At 46.5% G+C, this 12,371-nt stretch overlaps 1 protein-coding gene across 1 annotated transcript in view; it reads right to left on the bottom strand.

Moving 5' to 3' along the window:
* Positions 1 to 372: 372 nt before the first annotated feature.
* The window catches only part of LOC138766661 (class I histocompatibility antigen, F10 alpha chain-like), an 82,636-nt gene continuing 70,637 nt past the window's right edge, over positions 373 to 12,371 (bottom strand). The window contains exons 3-9 of the mRNA XM_069944275.1: positions 12,276 to 12,371; positions 10,103 to 10,375; positions 7,151 to 7,246; positions 4,658 to 4,687; positions 4,239 to 4,304; positions 2,319 to 2,372; positions 373 to 478 (exon numbers count right to left, since the gene is read on the bottom strand). The exon at positions 12,276 to 12,371 is cut by the window's right edge and continues 183 nt beyond it. Of these exons, the coding sequence (XP_069800376.1) occupies positions 453 to 478; positions 2,319 to 2,372; positions 4,239 to 4,304; positions 4,658 to 4,687; positions 7,151 to 7,246; positions 10,103 to 10,375; positions 12,276 to 12,371 (641 nt within the window). The 3' untranslated portion in view covers positions 373 to 452. The remainder of the gene's footprint in view (positions 479 to 2,318; positions 2,373 to 4,238; positions 4,305 to 4,657; positions 4,688 to 7,150; positions 7,247 to 10,102; positions 10,376 to 12,275) is intronic.

Here is a 12,371-nt window from a genome sequence, read left to right as displayed (position 1 = left end):
AGATGTCACTTCCTGGATAACATGGTGATGTCACTTCCTGGATAACATGGTGATGTCACGCCCCGACTCCCAGAGCTGTGTGGGCTGTGGCTGCTGGAGAGGATGATGGCAGGGGGACACTGAGGGACACAGGGCACTGGAGTGACACTGAGCATCCCTCTGCCATCATCCTCTCCAGCAGCCACAGCCCGCACAGCTCTGGGAGTCGGGGCGTGACATCACCATGTTATCCAGGCAGTGACATCACCATGTTATCCAGGAAGTGACATCACCATGTTATCTAGGAAGTGAAGCCTTGATGCAGTAGTAAGTGCAGAGAAAAGCACTTCATAAGCATTTCCCATAATAAGTGTATATTGGTGATTTGTATAACTTTTGGGGGGCAATACAATACTTTAATAAAAATTTTTGCCAGACTTCTCCTTTAATGACAGATTGAAAGAGGAGATTCTTTATACTCCAGAAGACTCATCTGGTCCTGTGAAAACAGAAGAAGACAAAATGCTCACATTAGAGGCCATGATACTGATCCACTGATATACAAATACTCAACAACCTTTTATAAGGAGGAAACTAACAATAACTGATATATTTGTCTCTATAAAAGCTCCGTGACCCCGCTCTGCAACCTCTGCCTCCCAGTTACTATCAGTAGTCGGGGACAACTGGCATTGCAAAGTATAATTGGGCTCATGTGGGTCTGTAGGTGAAAAAATGCAAGCGCTTTGGCCTTTTAAAAACGAGGGAAAAATAAAAGCACAAAAATGAAAATTGGCCTGGGAGGGAAAGGGTTAAAGATCATGGCCACCCTTGTCTATTTGAAGAAGTAATGGGGAAGGGACTGAGATACTTCATACTGTAGGCTACAGTCAGCCCCTTTCCAGTCTGCAGCTGACATCTGTCATTTACCTATGGCAGACTGTATCAGCAGAGCACCAATCACATAGATCAGTGCAGCTCATATGCATTGCATTGATCTATGTAAGCAATTGAATGATTTCTTATAAAAGTCCCCTGGGGACTTTTCCAAATAATAAAAAATTCAAATAAATATATCTATTATCACTCCATGAAGAATTGTCTGAAATATTAAATGATCACATTCTTGATCCAGCACAGTCAAAAAAAAAAAAAAAAGAAGACCAAACTCCGAAATTACTGATGACTACAACCACCCCGTAAAAATTCAAGGATCTGAAGGTTCATTAGAACTCGAATAAAAAAAAACAAAAAAAAAAACAGACAACACAAAACAACTCTGTTCTGGATCTGAAATTCATCGAATTCAATAGGGAACTGAAGTTTTGAGCACAAAAATGGCTGTGAAATGGGTGTAGGAAGGGGTAGAAGGCAGGAAATGCAACCACAATGGGGGTAAGAACACGGCAATTGCTGCCCCAATCACCCCCCAGCTGCCCTCCTGCCTTAATTACCCCCAGCTGCCTCCCTGCCCAAATCAGCCCTCAGCTGCCCCAGTCACCCCCACCTGCTCCAATTACCCCCAGCTGCCCCCTGCCCAAGTCACCCTCAGCTGCCGCTCGGCCCCAGTCACCACCCTGCTCCCCTTTCATTGTGTGTGTTGACTGAAGGGAAGGGAGGGTGATCTCTGCCCACTTAACTGATTATGACTGCCAGCAAACAGCTTCAAAGATCATTCTCATAACTATGCTTTCTGGCAGTGGCAGAGGTTGGGTATAGGGAGAATGGATAATCTCTAAAGCTGCTTGCTGGCATAAAGAGTACAGGATGCTGGGAAAGCTGGGTGACCCCTCGTCATACTGCATACAAGATGCTGGGAAAGCTGGGTGACTTCCATTACACTGACTACAAGATGCTGGGAAAGCAGAGTGACCCCTTATTATACTGCATACAAGAGGCTAGGAAAGCAGGGTGACCTTCATTACACTGACAAGATGCTGGGAAAGCTGGGTGACCACATTATACAGAAGCTAGCACTATTTTTTGGCCTAAAAAGAGGAGTTAGTTAACTTTTTCCAGCCTATTTGTCCTTGCCTGCAGCAGCAACCTTTCCCTACTGTAATCACCAGCAGAATGGTGGCGGGACACATGACCGCAGCTATTATACAGTGCAGTCACATGTCCCGTCTGTCCAATCACAGCCAGGGATCATCATTCAGGGATTTGGGAAGGAGTTAAAAGACGGAAACTTCCTCTTCTCTTTCACATTTCACTTCTTCTTTCTCCCACCTCACCTCACCTATTATGTTTTTGATACCACCAGGTCATTCCTAACTATTGATAACAAATTTCTTATTCATTACCTGGCGGCAGCATTTATAGAAGACTTTACCACTCACCATTAGGCTCTGATGAGATTACTAGATTGGTCAGATGATCCGAAGTGTCTAAAGCTGTTAAAATAGAAAATTGTTAAAATTTGCATTTGAATGCGAAAAAAATAGAATTTTGATTTAATTTTAAAAAATGCAAAAAGTGAAAATTGGGTACAGAAAAAAGAAAACAGGGAAAGGGAAAGTTGAACATTTAAAGATAAGATAAGCTACCAGTTCAACATGAATCTGGAAGAACAGCGAATGCCAATAACCATGACATATAACAATAGATCAAAACATTAAAGGGAACCATTCACCCCGTGGCCCCCGGCAGAAACTGACATACAGTGACATAAAGGTCAATATACTTACCACATCGCTCCAGGTCCCGTCCCGGATCCCGTTGTTGACACGGAGAAATCGCCAATTCTTCTTCTCCCGCCCATTATGGTAATGAGCTGAGATGAGTCCAACGTCCATAGGAAACGACGGACGAGTCCAACTTATTCATGAGGTCCTCTTCTCGTCGCCGCCCATCCACGCCTCCTGGAACTTGATTGACGTCTTCAGTCTTCTGCCGAATTCCCGCGCAGGCGCCGCTGCGATGGTCTCGTCACCTCTTCTGCGCCTGCGCGGTAAACAGGATACGTGTTCGAGCCAATCGGCGCACGCGCAGTAAACAGTGAAGCTGCGGAGCGGCTTCAATTGTGAACTGCGCATGCGCCGAAAACGACTGTCATGGCGCCTGCGCGGGATCCGGCGAGAAGAAAGAAGACGAGGAGGAAGAGGACCTGGCGTCAATCAAGTGTCGGAGGCGGGGAGAAGGCTGGATTTCGGACCCGGCGGCGCTCATTACCATAATGGGCGCGAGAAGAAGAATCGTCGATTTCTCCGTGTTAACAACGGGCTTCGGGACGGGACCGGGAGCGATGTGGTAAGTATATTGACCTTTATGTCACTGTATGTCAGTTTCTGCCGGGGGCCACGGGGTGAATGGTTCTCTTTAAAGTGTCAATATGACCCTATCATAGTGAGGACAAGATGCTGGGAAAGCTAGGTGACCCCTATCATACTGAGGACAAGATGCTGGGAAAGCTAGGTGACCCCTATCATACTAAGGACAAGATGCTGGGAAAGCTGGGTGACCCCTATCATACTGAGGACAAGATGCTGGGAAAGCTGGGTGACCACATTATACAGACGCTAGCATAATTTTTTACCCTAAAAAGGGAAGTCTGTCAACGTTTTCAAGCCTATCTGTCCCCACCTGCAGCAGCAACCTTTCCCTACTGTAATTACCAGCAGAATGGTGGCGGGACACACAGGGGCGTAGCTAGGATTCACAGGGCCCCATAGCAACATTTTTTAAGGGGCCCCCCTCCCCTATGCACAACAAATAGCACTGCGCATATATATATATATATATATATATATATATATATATACACACACACACATACACACACGGAGCTCTGCACATTTTCCTTTCCTACTTGATTGCCAGCTGGAGAACGGAGGTCAGAGGTTATCAGTGCAGTAAAGCTGAGATCTCTGTCTTCTGCTTGTTAACCCTTTTTTGTGTTGCAGCATGTAAGTAAACACTGGGTCACTTACACATAAGGGTTTAAGCAGAAGGACACAAGCTCTTACCTTCTTCCGTGGGCCCCCCTCCTGCGAAGGCCCCATAGCAACTGCCTACCCTGCCTCTATGGTAGCTACGCCACTGGGGACACATGACCGCAGCTATTATACAGTGCAGTCACATGTCCCGTCTGTCCAATCACAGCCAGGCCCATACTGGACATGGCTGTGATTATTAGCCAAAGCTGCAGCAGCAAAGTTTGCTGATTGGCTGTTGAGCTGTCGACTGCCTTTTAACAATCATCATTCAGGGATTTGGGAAGGAGTTAAAAGACGGAAACTTCTCTTCTCTTTACCACTCACCATTAGGCTCTGGCGGGATTACTGGATTGGTCAGATGATCCGAAGCTGAATCTGAAGTGTCTGAAGCTGTGATAATAGAAATTTGTTTAAATAAAAATTCCACTTTTTAATGAAAATGTCACAGTGTAAAATTCAGGATTTCATAGAAGGGTCCACAGACCCCCATGTAAGAGTCAGGAAGGAGAACAGTTGTGTTACAGCGCCCCCTGTGACCCCTTTACACTATGGACACCAAAAATATATGAAAAAAAGTCACATTATCCTATACTCAGATTCTCCACTATATACATCCCAGTCCCATCCTCCCCTCATATACAGTCACATACTGTCCTCCCTGCTCTCTCCATCAGTATCACAGAGCATTAGTCCCCATTATAACTAGTGACATCTCATCACAGCTGTATATGAGGGATACTCACTGCTGGTCGACTTGTAGTCGCTTTTCTTTTCTAGAATAAGATAATATAGAATTAGGAGCAAGAACCTAAAGAATCCTTGATCATTGGTTCCATATAAAGATCATAAGCGTAATGGAGGATAGCGGAGGAGAGATGACACACAGACATTGTCTAATCAGTCAGATAATTCTTATGGAAACATCCAGTGTGAACATTGTCGTGTTGGGATAAGAGAAGCACATTTATTGCAGAGGTCTTTATTAACCCGATAATTCCTTTTTCCCACTGTACAGTGATATTTCATGCAAAAGCTTACAGAAATGATATACAGTATATATATGTTTTAGGGAGGAGCAAATTTACAGTAGGAATTGTTAGGATCAGCCTGCAGCTTGTCAGGCTGCCAGGAAAAGCTGGATCCAGTCCTGGGAAACTTCGGCACTCGGGGAGAAGCGTCATGGAGCAGCACAGACTTCAAAGCCTGTAGCCTGACAAGCCGCCAGACAATCCTAACGAAACACTTCAGTTCATTGCTACTGTACATTGGCTCATCTCTAATATATACATATTATATGTATACATATACAGTATATATATATATACATACACATATACAGTATTTGTACCTTAGTTTAAGAGTAACTTGGATTGAGAGCGTTTTGGAAGAAGAGATCACAGTTTTTCTAAATTGTGACTTGGTGTAAGAGCATTGCTTTGATGTAAGAGCTCCCTGTACTGGGTGGGAGGGGGAGTGTAGGAGGGGCATGGTCTGCATAGCGGGGGCTACAGCACTGTACTCTGACCCAGGAAGTCTCCCTCACCCTCCAAATCATAGCAGATCCACTTCAGGCTGGGGCCTGCATCAGGGGACAGGACTGTGGGGGGTAATCTCTCCATAGCTGTAACCCCTCTCTCCCCAGACAGAGAGTGCTGCATGTATGTGCCCACATCTACCCTGCTCACTCTGTCATGCTCCCTGCAGTTCATTACTTTACAGTAACTTATAATATGACATATTTAGCTGTTTCTAATTGTCTGGTTCATTTTTGTTACATGTTATTCAGAATTAAAAAATGATTATTTGGGGATGTAGAACAAATTGTTTACATTTCAGTTATTTCTTATGGGAAAATTTGCTTTGCTTTAAGAGTGATTTGGATTACAAGCACCATCCTGGAACAAATTATGTCTCCTGGTAGAGCTTCCAGCCTCTGGACACTAAGCTTACAGAAACAGCAAACCTTCTTGGCACAGCTCGCATTGATGTGCCATCCTGGATGAGCTGCACTACCTGAGCCACTTGTATGGGTTGTAGAGTCCGTCTCATGCTACCATAAGTGTGAAAGCACCACCAACATTCAAAAGTGACCAAAAACATCAACCAGAAAGCATAGGTACTGAGAAGTGATCAGCCTGTAGTGTGTTTTTCTACTTTAATTTTGTGTGTGACTCCAAATCCAGGCCTCCATTGGGTAATAAATGTGATTTCCATAGATGATGTTTGTGTGATTTTGTTGTCAGCACATTCACCTTTGTACAGAACAAAGTATCACTGAGAAGATTTCATTCAGATCTAGGATGTTATTTGAGTGTTCCCTTTATTTTTTTGAGTAGTGTATATAAGAGACAGAAGACAATACCAATATCCATACTGTATATACAATGAAGGAGATTTTGACTGAAGTATTACTAGGCTATGTTCACACCATGTATGTTTTCAGACATATTTTTGGATGGTCGTCATTTTGAGGTGAAATGTCAGCCATATAATGATAATTATGGCAGTAATGATTGAAATACACTCAAGTTTCCGCTTCAAAATGACGACCATCCAAAAACGCTTCTGAAAACATACAATGTGTGAACATAGCCTATAACCCCCACATTGAATGTAATGAGAGGCACACACCTCTCAACAAATCCAGTGAATCTGAAGCGACCGTGTGTTAGTCTCAGAATTTTATACAATCTCTGAGCTGGCATAGATATTCTTGCTTGCAGGCGTAAATCATGGTAAATCGTTCGAAGAAAGAGGCCACACTTTCTTGTCTGGCCATCACATGAACAGGGCATAGAGCGGCAAATATTTGTGGCTTTCTGCCTAACTATGCTCTGATAGAAGAGATCACTTCTGACTGACAGAACTTTCCAGGACTGATCTCTGTATAGCACGACACAAGAAGAGGCAGCAGATTTATCGCTCTAATGTACAGTCCTGGTAGTAGAAAGGAGAGCAGGACAGGAGACAAAGTACATAGGGATCCTGTGTCTGGTACATGTCTATGGGCACTGCTGTAGTAATAACTACTCTGGGCACTGCTGTAGTAATAACTACTCTGTGGGCACTGCTGTTGTTGTAGTAATAACTACTGTGGGCACTGCTGCTGTAGTAACAGTAACTACTCTGTGGACACTGCTGCTGTAGTAGTTCATGAACAATATTCTGTGTAATTCATAGAATATTTTGTATATCCTGATCTGGGAGAGAAGACGCTCTGCATTACTGACACTTACTTCTATATAGGAAATATCCAATCCCGACACCAAGAAGAGCGATGACCACCACAGCTACGGCCACAGGGATCACCCAGGAACTCGGCTTTGTTGGTTCTGGTAGAAAAAAAAAGATAGATAAATGTGATCTGTGAATTATACTGAGACCTTTATGGATCAGATTCACAGTCACATCCGCTGTAGTGATGAGACATGTATATAGTGTAATGGATTTACATGTGCAGTATATAAGATTATTCCTCTTCTTGTAAATCCCTTTCAGGGTCCGTTCACACTTACAGGATCCGCAGCAGATTTGATGCTGTGTTCAGTTGTTTAGATCAAATCTGCTGCGATACGGTATGTGTGACCCCCCCCCCCCTCAGGGTATGTTGAGACATTGTGGATTCCTTGTGGATTTTTGGTGCTTATTCCAGATATTTACAGCACTGTGCTAGTGTTAGCTTTACAAAGACTCATTCACACTGATTCCAGAGAAAGTTAAGGGGGTATTCCACTAAAGAGCTAAAAAATGAAATTCTCCCAAACCTAGCTGGTCTTACTCAAAAAGTTCCCCAGAGTATTTTGAGCCATATCCCATCTTTCTAGCTGCTGCTGTTCCTGAGCTACAAGTTTTTCTAAAAGCTGATCCATATCCAAGATGGCGCTAACCAGGAAATTATATTTCCCAGCATGCATTGCACCTCAGTGCCAACTGCCAAGTATCTCCCCAACACTGGCTCAATCTGCTTCTGTTTAACACTGTAAACAAAAAATATCTATCTGCTATCCACAGCCACTCTTATGGTATGGCAGTGCGGGGTATTGGGAGTTCTTTAAGATTCTGAGGGAATTGGAGGGGGGTGAGGGGTCTTGGGTCAGGTTCCTTTAAGGGGTTTTCCAGGCAGCCCCCTTAACCCCTTGCAACCTGGTACATACATTACCTGTCTACGCTCCAGCTTGGAACTGCAAACATGCATCATGAAATCCGCTGTGGATCTGTTACATGTAAACCAACCCTTAGAGAAGCTTTAGGAGAGTTTGTTAGGTGTGCTTTCCACAGCCAGGAAAGGACCTACACATCCCGCCTCCTTCACTGAGTGGCTGAGCGGCCCTGAGACGTAGCGTCTCGGGCGGCATCAGACACCCGTAAGCGGCCGGGAACCGAGCGCCACGATGAGTGACCCGCCGCTGGAACCGGGGAGGTGAGTGGACGTCTTTTATTTCAGCCACCTCCTCCCCGGTCCCCCCAAAAAAGTGCCCCCAGGCTGGATAACCCCTTTAAAGGGTATTCCAGCATAAGGCTACAAACACACAGGACGGATCCGTGAATTTACAGCGCAATACACTCCTGATCTATGGCTGGTCATTGTCAATTGGCTGAGCAGGATTTCCAGCCGGGAACCACCGAAGCAAGCTGGAGCGTGGAGCAGGCATACTATTTGCTCCGGCTGGCGGGGGTTAACGGGGCGGTCTCCTTACATACCCTTCTCATTGAGAATGACCGGCCATAGATCCGCAGCAGATCCAGCACGTGTTTGTAGCCTAAGGCTGTGTTCTCACTCAATATTTTTGCTCAGTATTTTGCAACCCAAACCAGGGGTGGATTGAAAACACAGAAAGGCTTTGTCACACACTCTTGAAATTGAGTGGATGTCATTTTATGTCAGATTACCACCATTATTTTGACAAAACAGCTGTTAATTAGAAATAACGGACGCTATTTGCTACTAAATGGCGGCCATCCACTCAATTTCAAGAGTGTGTGACAAAGCCTTTGTGTGTTTTCAATTCACTCCTGGTTTTGGTTGCAAAATACTGAGCAACAATACTGTGTGTGATCATTGCCTAAAACGAACTTGTCACCTATCCACATCGGGCCCCGGCTGCTGCGTTTTGAATATCCATTCTCTATGGAGCTGCCAGAGAGAGCGGAGTACAGGACTTGGCTCTTCCCAGCAGCCCCATAGAGAATGAATAGAGCCACGGATCATGAGTTGTACCCGCGGTTCTATTCAAAACAAAGCAGCCAGGGGCTAAAATGTAGATTGCCGGGGGGGGGGGGGGGGTAAATGGAGGTCAGACCTCCCGGCCCCACGCAATCTCTTACTTGTCCCCCTATCCTGTGGATACAACTCACCCCATCTGACAAGGAGCGGCTCCTCCAGTATGGATACAACTCACCCCATCTGACAAGGAGCGGCTCCCCCAGTATGGATACAACTCACCCCATCTGACAAGAGGGGATCCCCCAGTATGGATACAACTCACCCCATCTCACAAGGAGCGGCTCCCCCAGTATGGATACAACTCACCCCATCTGACAAGGAGCGGCTCCCCCAGTATGGATACAACTCACCCCATCTGACAAGGAGCGGCTCCCCCAGTATGGATACAACTCACCCCATCTGACAAGGAGCGGCTCCCCCAGTATAGATAGAACTCACCCCATCTGACAAGGAGCGGCTCCCCCAGTATGGATACAACTCACCCCATCTGACAAGGAGCGGCTCCCCCAGTATGGATACAACTCACCCCATCTCACAAGGAGCGGCTCCCCCAGTATGGATACAACTCACCCCATCTCACAAGGAGCGGCTCCCCCAGTATGGATACAACTCACCCCATCTGACAAGGATCGGCTCCCCCAGTATGGATACAACTCACCCCATCTGACAAGGAGCGGCTCCCCAGTATGGATACAACTCACCCCATCTCACAAGGAGCGGCTCCCCCAGTATAGATGACACTCACCCCATCTGACAAGGAATGGCTCCCCAGTATGGATACAACTCACCCCATCTGACAAGGAGCGGCTCCCCCAGTATGGATACAACTCACCCCATCTGACAAGGAGCGGCTCCCCCAGTATGGATACAACTCACCCCATCTGACAAGAAGCGGCTCCCCCAGTATAGATGACACTCACCCCATCTGACAAGGAGCGGCTCCCCCAGTATAGATACAACTCACCCCATCTGACAAGGAGCGGCTCCCCCAGGCTGCTGTGATCCACATAACAGGAGTAGCTGTCGCCCTCTTTGGGTAACACCTCCGCGCTGACCCTGATCTGATAGGTGCCGTCAGGATTGGGGAGGGTGCGTGTGGTCTGATATGCGGGAAGGTCGTCCTCCTCGTTCTTCATCCACTTCACGTCCACTGGTTTGGGATGAAATCCGTACGCCTGGCAGTGAAGCGTCAGAATCCCATCTCTTTCCTGACCGGAGACCTTCACCTGGGGCCGAACTGAGAGGGAAAAAGAAGAGAATATAAATGTCCTCCCTGTAGCCCAGATGTGATGTCTCCTCCTCTCTGGTGGTCTGTACCATCTGCAGAGACCCCCGTACTCTGTATAACACTCAGGAGACCCCCCTGTACAACGCTCAGGAGACCCCCGTACTCTGTATAACACTCAGGAGACCCCTGTACTCTGTATAACACTCAGGAGACCCCTGTACTCTGTATAACACTCAGGAGACCCCTGTACTCTGTATAACACTCAGGAGAGCCCTGTACTCTGTATAACACTCAGGAGAGCCCTGTACTCTGTATAACACTCAGGAGAGCCCTGTACTCTGTATAACACTCAGGAGACCCCCGTACTCTGTATAACACTCAGGAGACCCCTGTACTCTGTATAACACTCAGGAGACCCCTGTACTCTGTATAACACTCAGGAGACCCCCGTACTCTGTATAACACTCAGGAGAGCCCTGTACTCTGTATAACACTCAGGAGAGCCCTGTACTCTGTATAACACTCAGGAGAGCCCTGTACTCTGTATAACACTCAGGAGAGCCCTGTACTCTGTATAACACTCAGGAGACCCCTGTGCTCTGTATAACACTCAGGAGACCCCTGTACTCTGTATAACACTCAGGAGACCCCCTGTGCTCTGTATAACACTCAGGAGAGCCCTGTACTCTGTATAACACTCAGGAGACCCCCGTGCTCTGTATAACACCCAGGAGACCCCTGTACTCTGTATAACACTCAGGAGACCCCTGTGCTCTGTATAAAATTTCTACGAAGAAGAAGAACAGCAAAAATGCTGCTGTTTTATAGCAACTGCACAATCAGTGGAATAAACACAACAGAAACGCCATGTGTGAACACCACATTATGCCGCCTTGTGCTGAACGATAAGTAGGTGCTGCAACCTCTCTGTGCAATGGTCTGCAGTGAGATTGTGTTTTGGGGGGATACCTGGTAGGGGGGCTGGGGGAGGTAAGTAGGTGGGTGGACTGTGATCATGAACTGAGGTACAACCACAAAATACAGAACTAAGACGCCTTAAAACAAATAGATTTTTGGTAGTTTCAGAATTGAGACAGAGAGGTAATCCGAGCTACAGGCTTCTGCAGCATACCAATTCCTTCTTTCTACCACCAGGTGGCGCCATGTTACAGCACGGCTCCAGTGTGAGGCGCTGTGGGCTGTAATATTACATGTGTATCTAAAGCATCTAAAGCTCAGTATCTAAGCCATAAGAGACAGGAAGGAGCCAGGTCTCTGCCATCTCTGTAGTAATCCCTAGCTATTTAACCTCTTTTATTGTATATTTCCCATCACTATAATTGTACGGAGCTGCAGAATAGATATAACATGTATATACCATATGGTAAATGCCCTGAAGTCCCCTCTAGAGATGAGAGAATCTGCAGTGGGAAGGAAGGGAAGCGCTTTGTTCCTATGGGGATTCTATCCGGCTGCAGGTTGTTCTGCTTCTCCCCGGGTGCTGGAAAAGATGGACCTAGTAGTAGGAGAAGTTTCCCAGGACTGGATCCATCTTTTCCAGCACCCGGAGAGGAGCAGGAGGGAGCGGAGCAGAGTTCAGAACCTCCAGCCTGATGAGCAGGATGCAGATAGGAACAAAGTGCTGTGGTCGCTCCTTCTGTAGATCCCCTCCATCTCTAGTCACCGCCATAACAATCACTGAGCAGAATTACTACATATTACAGGAAATAACGGTACTTGTCCTAGAAGGTGGAGAATAAGGAAATGTAATCCCAGTGCGCCCCCTACTGGAGCTGATAAGCAGCGGCGTGTGCTGCTGTGTACAGTCATGTGATAATCACAGCTCCGCCCATACCTACAGGTCACGTGACAGGTAGAGACCGTAGCTGGGGGGATACTGAGCGCTCACCTCTCCTCTCCAGATCTTCTCTCCCGTTCTCCACATGTTTCTTCAGCCACTCGATACATTCATTCTCCAGATAAATTCTGTCTCTCTCCCCCGCCT

Source organism: Dendropsophus ebraccatus, chromosome 10, assembly GCF_027789765.1.
Source record: "Dendropsophus ebraccatus isolate aDenEbr1 chromosome 10, aDenEbr1.pat, whole genome shotgun sequence".
NCBI classification, from domain to species: domain Eukaryota; kingdom Metazoa; phylum Chordata; class Amphibia; order Anura; family Hylidae; genus Dendropsophus; species Dendropsophus ebraccatus.
This window is presented reverse-complemented; position numbering and strand designations above follow the sequence as displayed.